This window comes from Pithys albifrons, chromosome 3 (genome assembly GCF_047495875.1).
Source record: "Pithys albifrons albifrons isolate INPA30051 chromosome 3, PitAlb_v1, whole genome shotgun sequence".
In the NCBI taxonomy this organism is placed as follows: Eukaryota; Metazoa; Chordata; class Aves; order Passeriformes; family Thamnophilidae; genus Pithys; species Pithys albifrons.
Genome location: NC_092460.1, coordinates 13440215 through 13462017, shown reverse-complemented (window position 1 = coordinate 13462017; position 21803 = coordinate 13440215). Strand labels below are relative to the sequence as shown.

At 42.5% G+C, this 21803-nt stretch overlaps 1 protein-coding gene across 3 annotated transcripts in view; it reads left to right on the top strand.

Annotated features, from left to right (window-relative positions):
- IARS1 (isoleucyl-tRNA synthetase 1) overlaps window positions 1-21803 on the top strand; it is a 100212-nt gene that overhangs the window by 62519 nt on the left and 15890 nt on the right. For all 3 annotated transcript variants that reach the window (XM_071550515.1, XM_071550517.1, XM_071550516.1), the window contains exons 20-26: window positions 3306-3453; window positions 6915-7035; window positions 11785-11876; window positions 12230-12307; window positions 12687-12808; window positions 15834-15936; window positions 16058-16141. In XM_071550515.1, the coding sequence (XP_071406616.1) occupies window positions 3306-3453; window positions 6915-7035; window positions 11785-11876; window positions 12230-12307; window positions 12687-12808; window positions 15834-15936; window positions 16058-16141 (748 nt within the window). The remainder of the gene's footprint in view (window positions 1-3305; window positions 3454-6914; window positions 7036-11784; window positions 11877-12229; window positions 12308-12686; window positions 12809-15833; window positions 15937-16057; window positions 16142-21803) is intronic.

The window sequence follows — 21803 nt, the reverse complement described above, 5'->3', positions numbered from 1 at the left end:
AGGGTTGGACTTGATGATCTCGGAGGTCTTTTCCAACCTAATCCGTTCTATGATTGTATGATAAGTGGCAGTGGTTCCAATGCCTGGACTGTGTCCCCTTGTCCTGTGTCCCTCAGAGCTGGTACCAACCCAGGCTGCTGTGCTGACTGGAGTGGTACAGGAGCTTCCAGCCAGCCAGCACTGGCTGTCTTTGCAGCTGAGAGCCTGAGCTGACCCAGTGAGAATTGGAATAAAACCTTTGAGAACAGTACAACTCCTTAACTCTTAAATCAATATTTTGGGGAAGGAGTACTGTGTAATGCACAAAACATTTTCTAGAAAGAAAGCGCCTTGTTTTTGTCGATTTATCTATAGAACCTGCACCTAATAGAGCAACCAGGAGGGCAGGAGTGGAGCAGCCTAATGTGTAGATATAAATTGCCCTGGTGAAGCAGAGATTAAACACTGTTCAAGTGTTTCATTAAAGTTACCCTGGCTTATAAAGTGATTATGCAGTCGCCTGGTACTTTGGCTGCTGCACTAACTCTGTGTATGAAGTGGTACCTTGAGGTAAAGGTACAATAAAGACATTTTAATAACTGCATCAATACACTGTTTAGGCATTTCTCAAGAGCCCTGTAATTCTTGCTGTATATAAGAAAACCTTAAACTATCACACACATGGAATTGTATGTTACCACTATACACAGTGGGGCTGAATGAATGTTTGTTTGAGGAAGATTGTTGTTGCTTCTTCTAGATAATTTTTAAAAATCGATATGAAGTTCCTTATTGTTTCAAACTTTAGCATTTACAAGCCCTTGTTCTTGATCTACTTCTGTTAGCTTACAATAGAGAACTGGGTGGAGTTCTTAAATTTTGTCAAGATGGTTCTTTACAAATAAGATGTGTTAGCAGATACCAGAGAACTTGTAGCTGGAATAATATGAGTGAAAAGGATTGGAGTTACTCATATTAGAGATTTTTAAATTGCAGATGATGTTTCTGTTAAAAAAAAAATCTGCCTTTTTTTTCATAAGCAAACTAAAAAATCAAACACCAGAAGTTACACTTCCAGTGTTTGTGGGGCTTTTTTTACTTCTAAAAAACTAATTCCTTTTTCTGCCTGTGTACTCATTCTTTAATGTCACATTTATTTATACCTACACCCACACAGAGTAAGAAGCATTGCAGCCTGGGCTCATTTCTGGAAGGAGCTCTGCAGTTCAGTTCTCTGCTTATTCACTGAATGCTTGATGTGCTCTGTTTATAGAAAAGCTACAACTGAGGCTTTTTCCTTGGCACTGTTTCCCTGCAGAGTTACTTTGGCTTTTGCAGTACACAAATATATATGTATATTTTAACTCCAGCTTTGAAGTATTCTCAGCAGTAGCTTGATAAATAGATCAGCAGAAAATACAGATATAAGTTGTTGAAATGAATGTGGAATTGAGCAGAAAGGGCAAACAGCAGATGTAACAGCACAGTGAATTTAACAGCCCGACTTCAGACTTCATCAAACTTGAATCCTGAGTGAAATGTGTAAGAATGGCCAAAGCAGTTCTGTTTCAGGATTGCTGAGACCTGTGACTTGGGCTGGATACCTCTCCAGGTTGGACTATGGCAGAAGGAATTGGCTGGTCAGTCTTTACAAGCCCTTTGCTTTCATGTTTCCCGAGGAAAGTATTGCTGTTAGAAGGGATGAGTTGCATTTCCCTCTCAAGCTGTGCTTCAAATGCAGAAGAAATAATGCTACAGGCTACTGCTTTAGAGAGGTGAAGGGAAGGTTACTTGTTGTTTCTCATCCATTGTTAGAAAACCTGATAATCCTGGTGTGATTTGAGAAAGGTTTTATTTTCTGCCCAATGGGTGATTCCACCTGGAGTAACTAAATTGATAAAACTCTTCCTTTATTGTCCCCTTAATTTTACTTCTCATATAATAAATGTAAGTATTGATGCCTTAAGACTTCTCAATTATTTGGAATAATTCAGAAAATGACTACTCTTGTAACATTGGCATATTGTAAGGCAGGGTAGAGTGCTGTATTAAAAAAATCTTTAAAACTCCACAAAAACCACTCCAAAAGACCACCAAAACCGTAGAACATAAATAATTGTGATGGAAGGTTTGGGTTAAGTATAAACTTAAAAATTCTAGTTTTGTAGAAGGACTTACTAGTTCATTCCTGAGCTTAATTATTCTGTATTTCTGTAAGTTTAAGATTTGAATTCAGATATGAATTCAGCTGGATGATCTTTGGGGTCCCTTCCAAGCCATTCCATGAATCATGTTTAAAAAAAGGGTTTTTTCAATACAGTAGTGAAAAGGCCCATTTCTGCTGCATTACTGTCTGTTTATTCTGGCAGCTCTATTTTTATCTCTTCATTTTTATGCAAGGAGCCCTCTCTCCTGAAGAATTTATGGTCTGCTGTTCTTGAATGTGCTGTGTCAAACCCCATTAAGATTTTAAAGCCTCCTAAAGGAAGTGCCTGTAAAAGTTATATTGGTTTAGAATCATGATTTTAAAAGCTGATAAAATGGGGGAAAGTGGATTAATAAATTTCTATGTTGAATGCTACAATCTTTAAAAGAAAAAAAGTTTGGTTTGTTTTTTATGTTTGGAAAATTAATGAAGTGTATCTAAATCAGTTTTTTGATACCTGAGTAAAACCTGGTTTATCTTCGAGTTACGTTGATAGATACCAGTTTATTCCTGTAGACAGCATGTTTGTTTGGGGCAGAAGATGGGATAACTTGCAAAGATGATTTTTTGTGAACCCGTGTCTGTCCCCTGCTTTGCTCCCTCAGGGCTGCCTCTGGGGCTGAGGCAGGTTTGTATTGGGGGGAGGTACATCCTTTGTCCTCTTTTGGGGCTGTCTTGAAAATATAAATATCTGCTCCTTTACTTTGATTTACCTGTTTTGCCTTGCTCCTTAGTTCTGTCTTTGCAGTGGGCTCAAAGCTTTTCTTAATTGAGGAAATGAACTGGATTGAGTACCAAGATACTGGGTCATTGTTGAGAAATTAAAAAATAGCCAAAACAACAGGTGCCTTCAAAAAATGAACACTAATTCCATGCAACCTCTGCTTGTTTTATGCTGTGACAGCATCTGGGCTTGTGTTAGCACTTCAATTAACTTCTAGAGTAAATAGAAAATCTAAATTCCAATTCTGTATGCAGTATCTTAAAGAAGATCCTGTAGCACTAAGAAATAAATTGTTGTTCAATATATTACATGTATACATTCTTTGGCATTCTTACTGTGAAACTTTATCATTATATGCAGTTTTAAGCTTTGAAGTGTTGTGTTCTTAATTTGCAGGTTATACTTGATCAATTCTCCTGTGGTAAGAGCAGAAAATCTGAGGTTTAAGGAGGAGGGAGTGAGGGATATCCTGAAGGATGTGTTCCTGCCCTGGTACAATGCCTATCGCTTCCTGGTCCAGAATGTTCACATCCTGCAGCACAAGGTACAGATCTCCTGAGCACTGGGAAACAGTGCAAGCTCTTTTCTTCTTCCATTCTTAGTGAATCAGCATTGTAGGGAAATTTAGATTTGAAGGGAGGTCTGGACTCAGGCTTGGGAGGTCATCTGATCTTGACCCCCTTGCTCTAAGCAAGGCTGACTGCAAAGTTAGCTCAGGTTGTATATACTTCCTGTTAATTTGTTATTTGCTGTTTCTACCATGTTTTATAAAGCTGTAATCACCTTAATCTTTCTCTTCTTGGCCAAGGTTATTATGCAGAAAGGAGGATTGGAAGGGAGGGGACTGTCAGGCCATAATAGCTGTCATTTTTCAGGTTAGAGTGCTCTTGGTTCCCTTTTATTTCAGAGCAGTGGGATGGCACTGCAGTCACACTCTGGAGATGGGATGGCACTGCAGTCACTCTGGAGAACAAGCCAGGCACTTTGTGTCTGTGGGGTCAGTACATTTTGAGCCATTACCTGCTGCTTCTCCTCACCTTGCTGGGGACAGCAGTTAAAGACAAGTACTCGTGTGCTTGGGGCGGTCCCACGGTGTAATGGAGAGCACTCTGGACTCTGAGTTTGAGTCTCAGTGGGGACCGTCCCCTGGCAGTTCAAGCCCTCCCTCCCATCCCATCCCGTCACATCTCGGATGCTCAGCAGGGTCAGCCCGGTCAGTACCGAGGGCTGTGACAGTCCTGAGGACTTCCCTGTCACTGTCCAAGCTGGCTCGGCCGTGGCAGATGGACCTCAGGACTGAAACGGTGGGGCCAGTTCTGTGCAGGCTGAGCCTCACCTGAACAATCCCCTGCACAGGCTGGAAGGGCACGTGGGGAGAGCCCTGCCCAAATCTGCGTTCACCAAGTCTGGCCATACATACATATATATAGATATAGATATATATTTATGTACATGTGTGCTTGAGGGAATCCTTCTGGTAAACCTGGCTGGGTTTACAGCAGTGTTTGAGGTAGCAGGGCCCACTGACACTGCCCTGGTGCTGCTGGGGCTCTGCTGCTGCCCAGGGTGGCTCCAGCAAAGGGAGCATCTGCCACAAGAGGCCCCTGCACTGCTGCAGGTTCCTCTGCACTGGGAGTGCTCGGCACCACAGATCTAACACTCATCACTGTCTAGAACTCCCTGAAGGGAAGTTCTGGCCAGGTGGGGGTTGGTCTCTTCTCCCAGGCACTCAGCAATAGGACAAGGGGGCACGGGCTCAAGCTCTGCCAGGGGAAATTGAAGCTGGAGAGCAGAAAAGAATTCTTTGCAGAGAGAGTGCTCAGGCATTGGAATGGGCTGCCCAGAGAGGGGGTGGATTCCCCATCCCTAGAGGTTTTTCAGCTGAGCTTGGCCATGGCACTGAGTGCCATGATCTGGTAAAGGGACTGGAGTTGGCCCAAGGGTTGGACTTGATGATCTCGGAGGTCTTTTCCAACCCAGTCCATTCTGTGATTCTGTGCACACCAGCACAACTGCAAATAAGGCAGGGAAGTTATTTTCAGTAGCAACTGCTGTGACAGTTTCTTGAGCTAACTCATTTACTGGAACTTTAATTATGAATCTGCATTAAAATGCTTAACTTGGGAATACTGGATCCTGAATGCATTAGCCACAGCATGAAGATTGCCTTCTGTAACATGACAGTTATTTTTTCAGAAGTTAAATTTAAATACAACTTAGAAAAAAAGATTCAGAATTGGAATGGAAAGAAAGGCAAATCACAAAAGCAATAATGCTTTAGACTTGCAGATTACACTTGAAGTCTACTAAAAATGCTTGATGAGTGACAGGAGTTTGTATTCTTCCAGCAAGATTAAAATTTCTTTCTTATAGTAATTTTTGATTAAAACTGAAGATTTGATTTGTATATTGTATAGCTTCTGTTGAAACCAGTTTTAATCTTTCAGCTGAGATTAAGGATAGAAGGTTCATGGAGACTTTAGGGGAGAGTAGGAACTAAATGGAAAGCCTAAACTTTGTACTGCACATGCAGTAGCAGCCTGGTCACTGTCCAGAGCTACCATTTGAGGCTGTAAAGGCAGCTGACTTCAGTAATTAGGACAGTAAATAGCTTAAACAAATGGTTTTATCTTTTTTAACAACCTCTTTTGGGGAGAAAGTCTGCTAGCTCCAGAGCCTAATATTTAACAAGTCTTTTTTTAGTATCCCCAGACAGCATTCGTCAGACAAACTTACACATTGTCCCCAAAATATCCTTGTTTTTCCTGTTTGACCTTTGAATTATCCAAAATGTGCTTTGCAGGTTTTTGCTGTGATCCCATTAAATCTTGAAAGATCAGCTCAGTTGGGGATGGAAGACCCCAGTGGAAAATCCAGGTGCTTAAGTGGATAGTTTTAGCATTTCAGCAGATGCAATTTGTCTCTCTAAATAGTGAATCCATTCCTGTGCACCAAATTAGGCAAAAGGATGTGCTGTTGGAGGTGGCTGTGCTTAAATTAGATTTCATGCACAACCTTAAACAACTTCTTCATTGTATTCTGCTTCCTGCAAGAGAGAAACTAAAATCCCAGTGTCCTGGATGAAGTCTAATAATTTATGCTTACAGTAATTCCCACAGTAATTGTAGTTAAATGGTAGCTGACCTCAGACTGGGATTGCTGCTCTTCTGCATTTCTTTGCTGAGACTCTTCTCCTTTACACTGTGTAAGTGGATCCAAAACTCCTGCGTCAAATAGCCCAAACAGATCTTTTCATCTGAACTCTAAGGCTGAAGACTCTTAAATACTGTTTGTAAATTGAAGAAAAAAATAAACCCTCTGTTTTCAGCCAGTTTTAAGAATATTACATGGAAAAGAGTCACACTGTGGGGACAGACAAATGGGCTTATGTGTGGTCTTGCTTGCAATGCTCTGCAGAGATAGCAAAGTGATGGCATTTCTCAGATGTTCTGGAAAGCAGCAAAATGCACTGTGGGCATGTTGGATGCCTAAAAATTCCACCTCTGTTCTCAGGTTATGTTCTGCTGTGTTTTAACCTGTTGAAACTGTCACATGTTAGTAAAAAAGAATGCTCTTGTTTCTATGCCCTTTCCCCAAACTGAATCAAACCTCATAGTCCATGTTTCGGAAGTGCCTCAGAACCCCCTGGATGAAGGAACTGGTTAAATTTAAGGGTCCTGCCCTGTGTCTGGAGCTGGGGCTTGCACTGCACACAGGGAAGGGAGGACCACACAGTGCTGTGTGCTGTGTTTGATCTGCTTTAACAGACCCAATTCATGGCCTTTTTGGCAGTTCAAAGTTGTGGTGAGGCAGCAGGGGAGCCAGGTTTTCCTCAGCTCTTTCTCTTACATCCTATGTCTGGAATTCCATGTTCTCTCATAGGAAACCAGGGTTCCAGAGTGAAGATGCCAAAACACTGGTGGCTCACAGGTAATTGGATGTAGAGGTTTGAATATATCCCCTTATGACCTGAAAATGTGCTTTGTGTTTTTATGTTGGTGATAGGATGAGGGAAGAGAATTCCTTTACAATGAGAACACAGTTAAGGAGAGCAATAACATCATGGATAAATGGATTCTTTCTTTCACCCAGTCACTCATTCAGTTCTTCAAAGCTGAAATGGCAGGTATGCACATTTGCTGGGGGTGGGAGGGAATTGTGTGGGTGTTTCATATTTGATTACAGAACTTACCATTCCATCCAGAGACTTCCAAATTCCATGAAAGACTTGATAAAAGGAAGGAAATCTTTAACCAGCCACCATAATACAGGCAATGCTGCTTTCATGGGTGTTAAGTCAGGTTTTGCTATGCTTGCTCATGAGATTTCAAAAAGTGATGAGGCTTTTTTTGTCACAGCTAATCCTGGGAGCTCAGTGATGTAGCTTGTTGCTGTAACAACGTCTTCTGCAGTGCTTGGAGCAATTAATAATATTATAATAGTTACTGAAAGACAGTGAAAAGGAAGCCAAGTAGAATTTGGAGAAGTTGTAAAAAAAGGATAAAATGGGCAGTGCTTGTCAGCTGAATAAAATATTTTTGAGAGGTACATGAGCATTGGCAATAAATCTTTCCTGGTGCAATTCCATGGAGAGGGTTTCTTTGTAATCATACTGGGAATGTGTGCAGCAGGATGGATGGCACTGGGATATTGCACAGCTGTAAGAAGGTACTCCCCTGCTTTTTCTTCCTGCATATTGTCTTTTTCATCATCCCACATCTCTCCATGCTCACATTACATTAAGATACTATTAATTGCAAAGAGAAGGTGCTGCAAGAGCCCCCTGAAGTGGCTGGTCTGATGTGTAGGTTTATAAACTTGCAGATAAAGTCACAGTGGGGTTTGGAGAGGTTTTGATGCCTTTGGGGGCTTTGGAACCCCAGATATGGGAAAGAAGGTGGCTTTGGCCATTGTCATTGCTGTTTATGAATAAACAAATACCCCCATGCCTGGGATCTTAAGTTGTCCTTGGAAGAATTTTAGAAGCCTTGGGCATGGCAGGAAGGAAGGTATTTGTGGGATAATAAATAGTAAGGAAACAGCTAAAGGCAGATCAGAGTTCATCACTCAGGACACTCCTGTGCTTCACCCACCTCCTGCATTCCCCCCTCAAACCAGTCACTCTCACCAAGATCAGTGAATAACGTGAGTTCATCTTGCTCCAGTAGATAAAACAGGTCACTTTGGTAACAGCAAACTTCATGTGAGGTCATTTAAGAGCATTTCATTAAAGGAAGAAAGAATCCTCAAGCTGACAAATCCAGGAATATGACATAGGTGGTCTCTTACTGACAAAAATGTGGCTTCTTCCTAGAAGTTTTGTTCTTGAAATTTGATGGTGCTGTGTGTTTAGTTTGACATGTTGTCAAGCAGAAATATGCAGCTACACAAGTTTGCTTGCTGCATGTAATGAGGAAAATACTTGAGGGACAGCAGAAAATTGATTTGTGAATTTGTGAACTTGGGATCAGTGCATGGCTCAGACAGAAATATTTGCAGGAAGGTGAGTATGGGGGGAGAAATTCGAACTCTCTGCTATGGATTTCTCAGAGGAAGGTGAAGCTGACCAAAAGGGAGATGTCACCAGCCATCTTTACAAAACAAGGTCCTTCCAAGCAAGAGAAAAGAATTCCTGTTGGAAAATGGGAATCCAAAGATTTCCAGGACAGTGGAGTTGGTATGAAATGCTGTTGTCTTGTATCAGGTGAAGATAAAATCATGTGCTCATCAAATGAGTGACAGGCTCATGTGAAAGGGATTAATAAACAGGATTTCTCAGTTTATTTTTCTGCATAAACTGACGTCAGTCAGGCAGATACTAATGAGATGCAGTGAATTTGTGTACTGGGACAAGAGACTCTCGTGCTAATCTCTTTACAAAGTTATTGGGGGATTAAAAAAAAAAAGTTTCTACTTCATATCACTTAAAGTAGGAAAAATGTCAGAAAGAGACAAGGGAAGATTATAGTGGTGACTGATAACCTCAAATGCAAAGTAAAGGAGATAAATATACTATAAATATAAATTCCTGCAGCTGCGTGTGTGATGGGGTGTAAGGACACACAGGCTTGGAACCTGGTAGTGGTGAGGGGACACCAGTGACCAGAGAAGTGCTGCTGCTGAGCTTTGCTGCTGCCATTCTGTCAAGTGTATTTTAGAGTGGAGCTAAATTTTACACTGATTGCCTCTGGAAAAATGTTTCCATGAAGTCAAAGTTATGTTAATTCTGCCCCAGTTTCTGTTGGCAGCTCGAGGAGCCAGCAGTGTGTCAGCCTGATCCTGTCAGGGAGGGACTGACCTCACCTGAGTGGGCTGAGGGGAAGAGCAATGGGAATGGGAATGTACCTGTGCACACTCTGGGTTTGGGATGCTGAGAGAGCCTGGGAAACCTCAGAGAGATGCAACAACTCTGCGTTGGTGAGGCCACACCTTGAGTGTTGTGTTCAGTTCTGGGCCCCTCAGTTCAGGAAAGAGATTGAGGGGCTGGAGCGGGGCCAGAGAAGAGCAACGAGGCTGGAGAAGGGACTGGAGCACAAGTGCTGTGGGGAGAAGCTGAGGGAGCTGGGGGTGTTTAACCTGGAGAAGAGGAGGCTCAGAGGTGACCTCAGCACTGTCTGGAACTCCCTGAAGGGAAGTTCTGGCCAGGTGGGGGTTGGTCTCTTCTCCCAGGCACTCAGCAATAGGACAAGGGGGCACGGGCTCAAGCTCTGCCTGGGGAAATTGAAGTTGGAGAACAGAAAAAATTTCTTTTCAGAGAGAGTGGTCAGGCATTGGAATGGGCTGCCCAGAGAGGTGGTGGATTCCCCATCCCTGGAGGTTTTCAACTGAGCTTGGCCGTGGCACTGAGTGCCATGATCTGGTAAAGGGACTGGAGTTGGACCAAGGGTTGGACTTGATGATCTCGGAGGTCTTTTCCAACCCAATCCATTCTGTGATTCTCTGAACTCTGCTAGTCTTGGATGGGGAGGGCTTTGCTTTCTGAGAACGTGTGCAGGTGGGGAAAAGGAGGCACCATGGATCACAGAGGAGCCTCATTTCCATTATCCATGGAAAATGGCAAAAGTCACGTGTGTTGAGACCCCCCATGTGTGTTTGTGTGAGGTTTGGCTGTTGTGTGCCCAGAACTGCAGCAGCAGCTCCAAACCCCTCCTCCAGAGTGCTCAGGGTGGGAGGGTGTGTTTGTAACCCCCTGTACAGCTTCACTTGGGTGTTGACACCCTAATCCAAATGAGGTATTAGTTTTGGTGCAGTTTCTCCACTAAGCCTCATCCCTTACCATGGGAGCTCCCAGGGTTTTTGGACCCTTTGATAAATAGGGCAAGTAGCAACATCTTGGGGAGATACTATGGAAAGCAATAAGGCAACCAATCCTTTGTGTTTCAAAGGGGATTACAATTCTGGATTAAAAATTCGTAAGCTTTACTAGGCTTTTCTTTCCCCCGCCTCTCCAGTGCCCAACACAATAACTTATTTTAGTAAAACGCCTTTTCTCCTGAAGACAAAGTGAAAAAGTGTGTTTGTATTACAAAAAAATCCTCTCCATGCAACTACACCAGGAAGGTCTTATTGCCAGTGCTCATGTACCTCTCAAAAATTTTTTTTTCAGCTGAGAAGCACTGCCCATTTTATCCTTTTTTTAACAACTTCTCCAAATTCTATTTGCACATGCTTCCATGTACATGCATGTCTGTCTTGAATCATGAAAAACTAAGGTTTCATGCTGTTGTTCATGAACTGGAGTTACAGCTATTGAGCAGAGAAATGCATCTTCCCAGGCTCACTTGAAGCTCTTGTTAAAGACACTGACCCTGAAGGGTGGGGATTTTAATTTATTTTTTTCATGTGCTTTTAACAGGTCTCCTCACGAGATAATACCTTGTTAGAGGAGAGCTCAGAGTTTTTTAGGAATACGAATTCCCACATAAATAATGTCTCCCCCACCACGGCATGAATCTTCTGAGCATTTCTTTTTTAGGTTTAAATACCACTACTCTTCCTTTAAAAACACTTCTGTTTTAGAAAACCCAGTGAAAAGTGTGGTGGAGCTTTGAAAGCCAAGATCCATTTTATTCAGTGGCTGCTTGATTAATGACACTGATTCAGAGCAGAGATCCAAAATCTCCTTACTTTCAGAAGAAAAGTTATATACAAGTTTTTCTTGAAAAAGCCAAGTCCTATTTAGGTTGTATCCCAACCCCCCTAATTTCTCATGGTTTTGTTTGCCTGTTGCATAGTGATGCTGGTGGTGACCTCCTTGGTGCTGGCAGTCCTCCATGCTTTCAAGTGACACAGAACCTGAAAATACAGCTCTGTTTATCTCCTGCCTCCTCAGCCTGGCTGCTCCTTCACATTCTTGTAGCTTACTCTGGTCCTTAGAAAAATAATAAAAAGTTGTAATTAATGCAGGGAGAATTGATTGAAGTAGGTGCCTCATTTAACCTGGGTGAGCAAAACGAAGTGTTGGGAGTAATGAAGGAAATTTTATTTTGTGGATCTGTAATAATTTCTGTTCAGCTTGCAGTGACTTGGTGGTATTTGCAGCATGTGCAAATCTGGGATTTGCCAAATCCTCTGCGATTAATAGTCTCTTACCCACTATCCTCTTTGAGAGTCAGAGAAAAGCATAAGGCTCCCATGTCTGTTTGTGTGGGATTAGGGAAGCAATTTGGTGGTGGATGTTTGTCTTCAAGCACGACAACTGGTGATGTGCAATTTCAGAGTGCAGTTTGAACATCACGGAATGTCTGGTCCCTTTTTTGAGTTGCTGCTCAAGTTTGGTGTGGAACACCAGAGCTGCACATAAAAATGTGTTCTCATGAGTGAGTAGCTTGTTGCAGAGGGCAGATATTAACTCAGTGAACACCTTCCCTTCCAGCCTACAGGCTGTACACGGTGGTGCCTCGGTTAGTGAAGTTTGTTGATATCCTGACCAACTGGTACGTCCGAATGAACCGCAGGAGACTCAAGGTAGGGATGTGCTGCTGCAGCCTTGCCCTGGGAGCTGGCCCTGGGATCTGTGCATGCTCTGCAGCTCTAGGGTGTTACACAAAAGCTTTCTGCTGGTTTTCAATGCTCCCAGGTTGTGCCTGACAGTGGGAATGAGCTTTTTCCTTCCTCTGCTTTCTGAGGAAAACTAGTCAAACAAAATGCGCAGTAATTCAGTTGCACTTGCTAGGTGGAATTGAGCAGAATGTATACAGTTTAGAAAACCAGTGTATTGATTGAACATAGGAAATCTTTGAAGTTTATTCAAGTGCACTTACTGATTCTAATATTGTAATTGCTTTTTTGCTTTTTTTCTTGGTGACTTCTTCATGTAGGGTGAGAACGGGACTGAGGACTGCATTATGGCCCTGGAGACCTTGTTCAGTGTTCTGTTCTCCATGTGCAGACTCATGGTAAGGCAGTTACAACCCACTATCAATGCCACTTGGATATAGTTCTTGTAAAAGCATCTTCATGCAGCACAGTTCATTTTCCACCTCCCCCTTTTATGGGGCTTCTCTGCCCTGTGGTATTAAAAAGAAGGCAAATGTCACCCAATTGATGAAGAGACATCATGGTCTCTAACCTGATGCCCCAAAGTAACGTGTGAATATCAGGAAGGAGGTGAATAAGTAGTACCAACTCCATAATTTATTGGTCTGCCTTTTGAATAGCATCACAGTTGCAGACAATGTGAGCAGTGGTTTTGCTGAACTGTCCCTGTGCAATTCATAGTGTTATTGATTCATAATGTACAAGAAATAAAGATGATGATGGAATTCAACATTACAGGCACCATATACTCCATTTATCACTGAGCTGATGTACCAGAACCTGAAAACACTTATTGATCCAGCCTCGGTTCAGGAGAAGAACACTGAAAGCATCCACTACCTCATGCTGCCTCAAGTCAGGTAAGAGGCAGCTGCTGTGTGGCAAACTGGAGTTTTGGTCATTTGTTTTTGCTCATTTTTGGGAGGTTTTTTTAATTTCACAGAACAGTGCTCCTTCACTTGTGTTTAAAACTGCATAACAAGAGAACAAACTGCTTCAATAATGTCAATATTCCTTTGCCTCTGAAAAAAAATTTGGATTATAGTCAACAAGTTCTTTTCTATAAGCAAAAAATGTGTAAATTTTGATTAAGCTTTGATTAATGTTAGTCTTTTTACTGTGGGAGAACATGTCACTGTCAGTGAACCTCACACTGCACTGTCAGTTTTAGCTGGGAATTTTCTCTCTCCATGCAGGCAGTGGACTTGTGCTAGGTTAAGGAATATAGATGGGAAAGAAAAGAATTAAGAGGAATGCATGTTCCCTGCTCCCATCTCTAGGTGTTTCTTGGTGAGTGGTGGTGCCAGATCTCACAAGGTTTGGAGTTACTGTTGTTTGTGTGGAGCCAGCAGAGTGAGTTCTTTGGTTCCACAACAGGAATTTAGCCCATTGTCCAGGAATTGCCATTTCCCTGTGAGAGGATTCCTTACCTGCAGAAGAGCTGCTCATTCGGTTCATTCTGGGGGTGCTGGTGTTTGTTGTGAGTGCCAGTGTGTCCCAGAGGTTTGGGTCCCTGATGGTTGTACTGTATGGATGCTCTGGGTCATCCTTAGTGTCAACTCAGCCCAAGTACAACTTGGCAACTGAAGTAATTTTCACAGAATCACAGAATGGATTGGGTTGGAAAAGACCTCTGAGATCATCAAGTCCAACCCTTGGTCCAACTCCAGTCCCTTTACCAGATCATGGCACTCAGTGCGACGGCCAATCTCAGTTGAAAAACCTCCAGGGATGAGGAATCCACCCCCTCTCTGGGCAGCCCATTCCAATGCCTGAGCACTCTTTCTCTTGGTTTAGTGTTGGTGTTTTGTGGCTTTTATCCAGCAGAGGGGCACAGTAGTATTGCAGTGCATTAAGTTAGTTCCTGTATCTCAGTCTACTCTTGGTCACTGAATATAAGAGAAGAAACTTCCCTTTAGTGTTGCAGTTCAGTTTGAAAACCCTCAAGGACAGGGGATCTGACCTTGGTGCTTTATGTGCCAGTTGAAAAATTTAAACCTTCTATAATGGTGTTTCTTTTATGGCTGCTGTATCCTTTGAGGAGGGTGTATGGTCTTCCTGAGAGCTCTAACAGTGAGAGTTATTGCAACAGGGAGCTGGAGATTGACATAATGACTGTGCTGATTTTCTGTTCCCTGGGAAAGTGCTGTGGAGAATATGTAATCAAAGAGCAGAGCCCTCAGAGAGCTGGCAGGAAGGGTCTGAGCTCCTGGAGATTGGAGTCTGGAAGAGTGGTGAGCTATTCCCAGAGACTCAGTTCAGGCATGGCCTTAGCATGAGCATTTAAAAGTGGCTTAATCACTTTTTACTCCAGGTAGTGCTGACTGACTTGCTGTGGTATCCTGCCAACATCAGGTGCTTGAGTGGCTTGCACAGCTTTCCTCTGTTGTATTTTGGTTGGGTTTTTGTCTGTTAGTAGTTTGTGTAATTTATTTGCTCCCCTGTGTATCAGTTGTTCCCTTGTCAGGTAAAAAGATGTGTTTTCAAAACCAGATTAATGTTGAAGTTTGATTTTTACCTCGAGTTGTGAAATGCATAATTGCATTTACTTTGGGTGTTTTTCTGATGACAGCATAAGGACAATATTGTCAGTTAAGAGGTATTTTTGGATGCAGTTCCAGAAAATACTAAAAATATGATGGGGAAATGCAGATGAAGCTGAGGGACTTGGCCACTTTCACAGCTGAACTTGTCTCAATACCCATGTTACAAACCCCACTGGGGCAGTACTTGGTTGCTTCGTGTCTGAACAGATGGGGCACATTAAATTTGGTGGATGTGCATTCACTCTGTGAAAAATATTGTCGTTTTCTGGCTCTACAGTGTTGTTAGTAATGGCAAGTAATAATGAAATACTGCCACATAATCCTGTATGAATCTTTCTGGGAGCAAAATCTTCTGTCTTAAATTTGCACATTTCCAGGGTTTTAGAGGAACATTCTGAAAGTCTGGCTTTGAAATAATAGGTGGTGTAACATCTTAAAGCCCTAATGCAGAGCATGGGGATGTTTCAGTTGTAAGTTTTGCTTTACCGGCTCTGTTTTTCTGGCCAGTCCTTATGGGGTACATGGTTTTCATCCCAGTATTTTGTTACTAATATCACAGCAAATATCTCTGTTCATTTTATTCACATCTCTTTTGAACCAGCACCTCTGGTCTTGATGAGATACTTGTGCAGTTTTAAAGGAGTGGCTGAATTAATGTATCTACTTGAGAAATCAAGACAGCCACATTTGTGGAACTCTTGGCTGCTTGTACATTTGAATCAAGATGTGAACATCAGCTTGCTCAAAAAACTGTCAAAAATTCAATGCCAATCCTCACCCCAGCCGCAATGAATAACCCCAAGGGGCAAAAAAACCACTCCAACCCTGCCTTGCCTACATATGGGAAGGGTAATTAAAGTGATGGAGCCAGGAAAGATGGCAAGGCTATGTAAAACCTCAAATATCTGCAAGTCCTGGGAAAGATGCAAAATTGAGATCCGGTGAATTGTTGCATTGTAGGTAATTCATTGTCTTTATAAGTACCCTATTTATAATATCTTTTTGCATCTGCTTATGATAGTATTAATGTAAATTGTACTTTTTATTGGATGTTAATAGAATGGGTAGTATGACTCAATCCATCTTCTCCACCTTGTGAGAGTTGCTAACAAAAGATTTTTAAATAGCTCTGCTGTTTGTTTTCAGCAAATTGTTTCCTCCTCATCTTCTCCACAACAAAGAGAGAGGAAAAATCTCTTCGCTCATTTTTCAAATTGTCCCAACCAAGGGATAATTGAGTCTGTTGTAGGAAATTTCAGAGAAGGGGGTAAAATGTTTTCAATCTGCTCTAACAGATGCACTGAAAATGAAGCAATATAATGTTTCCTTTCTAATCTAGGGAGGATCTCATCGACAAAAAAATTGAAAGTGCCGTTTCTTGTTTGCAATCTGTGATTGAGCTTGGACGAGTAATCAGAGACAGAAAAACCATTCCAGTCAAGGTTAGAACTCTTGAGGTCTCTTATCATACCTTGGGAATGTGTAACAGCTTTGTAACTTTGGGATAAGCCTGGGAAAATTCAATAGTCAAGTTTGTGTTTCGGTTTTTTTCCTTCTCCCCAGTATCCTTTGAAAGAAGTGGTTGTTATCCATCAAGATCCAGAGGCTCTGGAAAACATCAGATCTTTAGAGAAGTATGTCCTTGAGGTAAGAACATCATGAATATGATGCTTAACTGGGTTGTCTGACAGTTGCCTGAACAACCAACCCCCCAACTTCCCCTGTTGATGATACTAATAACTAACCAGGTAAAATGCATTTAAAAGAGAATTGTAACAAAAGGGGGATGTGAGTGAGTGCTGTGTGCAGAAATGCAGGTAAGTGGGTGAGGATCCAAAGTCAGTGTAGTGCTGAGAAATAATTAATGGCTTTAAGTGACCCCATCAGACTAAGAGGCTTTAGAAATGTTATTTTTCTTGGTCAGTGAAAAGGAAAAAAAAATCTCATGAATGAAAAGAAGACAATAGTCACCTGTGTGTTGTCAAAGAGATGGATTACAGAATTTGTGGTCTCCTTCAGTTAAAGGGCATCAAAACCAGTTTGGCAGTAAGTGGAAGGCTTGGTGGAGAGGGGAAGGGAGAACAGGGTACCAGTCAGGATTTTTGCAGGGTGTTGTTTAGGAACTGTAGAGTTGAATGAATAAGATGTTGGTCTATGCAATTTCTTGCACTCATCTGCTCCTTTATGTCACTGCAATCCTCTTGAACCTCCTTGTTGTCCACTGAGAAGTGTAGCCTGCCCTGCTGCCAAATCTTTGTTTGGATAAAAGCCCCATCATTCAAAGGCAAAGTAACTCTTCATGGGATTTGCAGCCCATGTCAGGAAGTTAAGCTCCACTTTGTGAGGAAGGGACAGAAGCCTCTGCAGCGTCCTTGTTAGAGGAGTTAAGTACAATGTAATACAAACCCTGACATAACCCCCAAAATATCAACTTGCTGAACTGTTAGAGAGATTTCATGTAGAATTCCCAATAGAGCCCCTGAATGCCTGGGCATTGCAGATTGAGCCTCTCACGTGTTGACCTCTCAAATCTTCTTTTTTGACACACTCTCTGTTGAAATGAGCAGAAACTGGAAGGAAGTTTTGAACAGCAATGTAATTGTACATCAGAACAGTTTATGATGGACTTCCTTCCCTCCCACACTAACCTCACACCTGGAAAGATGAGCCATAGACTGTGCTTTCTTTATACTCTGAAAGTTCCTTCTTTCTGTAATTTAAGTGCTTGCAATGTATAGGATAAAACCAGATAACTGTTACAACTTAATGCTTTGTCTTGGTTTAACCCCAGTGTGCTTCATCAGTGTGCAGCCTCTGTGTGTCCCCATCCAGCAATGGGGTGGGAAATGTAGGGATTCTCTGCATTCAGAGTGGCTCCTTCCCTTCAGCTCCATCCACAGCACTGAAACTTTCAATCTGACCATTTTGCATTTTCTAAAGCAGCAAAGCCCATCTTCAGAGATCAGTGAGTTAGCAGTTCTTTTTCTGTGCCTACCAACCCCTGGCAGTGCAGGATCTTAGGGTTTTCTCCTATGAAATGGTCTGGCCCTTGTCCTGTGCCTCTCCTTGGCAGGTTAAGGATTCTTTTTTTCTTTTCAGCAAGGTATCTCCAGAGGTGTCTGAACAGCAGATCCAGTCACATGCTTAAAATCTGCTGGGACATTTTTATTGAAATTGTTGTTCTCAAGATCAGCTGCTTTGCTTTGACAAAGGGAACAAAAATGTGCAGCTTCCCAAGCAAGATCAACTCCCCTCACTTGTCTTAGTGAGGGCAACCCTGTCAGTCAGGGAATTCAGGAGGCGACTCAAGCAGAGGGGGACCTCTTAAACTTGTAATTATTTATTACTTCAGCAATGCCCTCTGTCCCCAAGCCTGATGTGCATCTCTTCAGAGTCTCTAGAAATGCTGCTGGGGGAATTAGCCCTGCTGAGGGAGTCAGGCTCAGTGCACAGGACCTCTGCATCAGTGTGTGCTTCCTGCTTTTAGTTACTGTGGGACTTAAATTCTTAAAAATGGTGCACTGGAGGAATTTGAATTAAAGAAACCTTGATTAATTTGCAAGAGGGATTTTAAGACTTTTCTGTCATGTTAGCCTATTGATTATTGCTGTTAGACTTGGCAGTTTTGATGCTTGCTTTAGAATTGCTGTTGCTGTTATTATTTCAATATTTGGATCTTTTCAGTAGCAGATTTTGTGGAATTTAGGTTAGTGCCCCTCCTATTTTTTTTGCTCTGCAAGCTGGATTTGTGGATTCTACAGAATCCAATTTTAAGGAAGATAAAGCTTGGTTCCTCAAATTACTTCCAAAAAGGTGGCTGACAGAATTTGTTGTGAGCTTCTGCAGGTAGTAAAAGGTAACAAAGGAACCCAACAATTTGTAATTGATTACATAATTGGATTGTACATAAATATGTTTTGATTTATATTTATTTGCTACTGCAGACAATGTTAAGGTGTATCTTAGAGAGATGATTTGCAACAAGCTCAGATGCCTTTATGGAAGCACAAACACCAAGTACTGTCTATTGTCCTGTCTTTATTATGTGTCTTAAACTTGAAGAAGCTGATGCTGAAGCTTAGTGTGTGTTTTATTGTCCTGCATGGCAATCAATCCAGTTGTTTACTGGGATGGTGCAGACCTAAAGAGGGCAGTGATTACAGGCAGGCCGGGATAGCTCTGCTGGAGCTGTGTGTGCAGCTTTGTGCATCGACCTCCTATGTATTCAGAGCTTTAGAACCTTTAGGGATTGCCAGAAGTGTTTTCTAGTAAATTTGCAGATGCCAGAGGTAATCGGTAAGAAAAATTACACTGTTTAATTTCATGCAGTTGCTGACAAAAGAAATGGAAAAATACACTTGTCAATTCTTCAAAATTTTCATTCACCACTTTTGCAGAGAGAGCTGCAGTCTTTGATCTGCAGCCCTGCTCTCTCATCTTCAGAACATAGCAAGTCGTTTGAATAAATGGATTTTAATATTAGAACTGGCCAGATTATAGAGTTGTCACGCAAAAATAGCCAAGCTCACAAAATGAAATACATCCAGCAGGCTTTTCGCAACTGGACATAGTTGCATTTTATTCATTACTATTTGAAGCCATTTACAAGCCTGGGTCAGGGCTTCTCTTTCCAACTGCTTCCAGGGAAAGGCTTTATCTGAGTAAATTTGACTCTGTGCACAGTCAGAATCTTGTTTACATCCAACCCTTGTATTCCCTCTGACCCCCAGCCCTTTGCAGGTTGTTATAAAACAGAGAGGATGGGCTTCTGCAGCAAACCCAAGGGCTGGCAGTGTGTCCTGTCACTGGTGGTGCTGTGGTGTGGCTGAGGCTGTGACTGGGCTGACTGAACTGACACAGGAGCTGTGGCAGTCTGGGGCCCTTCACTGTTTCATTTCTTACAGTATTACATAAGCAGTGTTTCTTTTCCTGCTTAGGCTGCTTGCTCAGAGAGCCCAGCTCAGCTGAAGCTCAGCCCTGGCATTTCTCTGTCTCTGCTCTGAGAACTGGGCATGGCTGGGGCACGTGGCAGAAAGGAAGGGCCCTTGTATGTCCAGGCCTTCCATGTCCAGGCCTTCCAGCTGGTCATGGGAAGGGCTGGTTGCCTTGGTTTGTCTTCATGAGACTTGAAAGATGTGTCAAGGACCTATTTTTGAGTAATTAGGAAAACAAAATCAAGAACTGTTTTAGGTCAAAGCTCTGAAGCTGATACAAATAGACCTAAGATACAGACTTGCCTGTCCATTTTTTTAAAATGGATAACATGTACAGAAGAATGGTTTCCTAATCTAATTAGTATAGGAAACTTGTCCTGATGGAGTTGGCTTCTCTGTGATTTATCTAATCAGGCCCAAAGTCATCTTTCAATTTGTGCTATTTTTTGAATTATTACTTCTTTTCCCCCACGAGTTTGTAATTTACCACTCGTGGGCTTGTTTCCAGCAGCACCCCACTGAAGCTGAATTTCTCAAGTGCCTAATTTTCATTAGATTTCCTAAAAGATGTACTAAATAAAATTAGATTCAGTTGTGTTCTTGGCTCCTCATGTGAGTAGGACTTCCTAGGGAATTAGGCTGCAGCTCAGAGGTTGTATTTAAGCACTATTTCTCAATCTAAGTGTTTGGCTCCTTGCTAGTCCTGTTGTGCTGATGCTCCCATTTACTTGTGCTTCCCAAATGCCTTGGAGTAGTTTGCTTGCCAAGTGCACCTGGTGATTCCAGAGCACGTTGATGGGAGCTCTGACAGCCTTCCAGTGGGCATTAAACACTAAGTGCTTCCCATCTTGGACAGCCTGACAGCCCCAACCTGCTGAGTTCCAATGAAATGTGCTGCAGAGATGTGCAGGTTTGTGCCTGGAGCAGAGTTCATGTTGGTAGTTGAAACTTTGAGGTCTGTCCTTGGTCTGTTACAGCAGGAATGGATTGAGACTGTGTGAAACTGGAGATGTCTGGACCAAATCCTGCCTTGTGTGTGCCGTGTCCTCCAGTGCAGGGGCAGCACCAGCACCTGCCACCCCTTGCAGTGGACTCCTGTTGTAGTTACCAAGTGCCTGCCTGTTCCCTTTGCCACCTTCCCATGTGCCTTAACTCTGTTATGAACCTGATGTTACACTCCTGCTTTGCTCCTCTTGTGGCATTAGTTCTATGAGTTAACAACTCACAACAGTCTCCTCGTCTTCCCTGTGCATGTTGCCTCACTTGAGGGGTTTGGTGAATAGCAGTTTTACATTCTCAACTTACATTTTACCACTTCAGTCATATCCCCCTTCAGTTTTCCTCTCTCCAAAGGGTTCTAGCCCTCATCTTTCCTCACTTGGCACCAATGCTGGTCCTCTCAATCAGTTGTTCTATCAAACCTCCCCCAGCACCACCATGTTCCCCTCAGACATGGGGGCAAAAACTACACATGTAATTTAGGAAAATGGGCACTCATAAGTTTCTGTAGTGGCAAAACACCATCCTTGGTCTGAGGCTCCTCCTGAAGTTCAGTCAAGTTTTTTATCAGCTGTTTTCGCTGCTCCAGCACACACAGAAGCTTTTCTGAGCAGGGTGATTTTCTGTGCACTGAAGACCTGGAGTGAACAGGTGAGGAAGGAGACAAAATGAGGCAGTTTTGTACAATTTAAACCATAAAATTGCTGGTTATTGTTTCCTGGCTCAGTGCATACTGAAAGGACTGTTTCAGCAGAATTTTCCGTCTTGAGTTCTGCCAGGCTGTTCCCAAAGCCACTTCACACAAAGGTAATGGGCTTTGCTCTTCAGGCAGTTGTCAGGGTGAAATCAAAGGGGCTGTTGAATATGGGCCTGATTTGAATTGAGAGCTGGTTGTCTGTTAATAATAGAGGAATTTTACCTTGAGAGTGCAGTCAGGGTGTGCTGCTGAGGGACACGTTCAGTGTTGGTTGGGTTTATTTGCTCTTCTAGTGTTGGCAGTGACTAGTCCATAGATAGAACCACACACAAAATGTACAGCTCGAGGGTTGCCCCTTCCCTGGCACTGTGACCCTGTGTGTGCCCTTGCCATGGCTGGCAGAGGTGGCTGTTGCCTTGGGTTGAGCTGGAAAAATGGCAGGTGCCCAATACAGAGTTAGTTTCTTTCCCCTTCCCAGCTGAGAAAAGGGAAAACCCCCCTCAAACTAGATTTAAACTTACTATATATATATATTTATTTATACAGAAAAGAGAAAATTAAAAGCAAGCTACAATATAACACACACTTACTTGGCTACCGAAAAATGAAGAGTGAGCAATTCTGATCTATGTGGGATCCTGTGAGACTGAAGCCAGGTAGAAGCAGCAAGGAGCTCAGC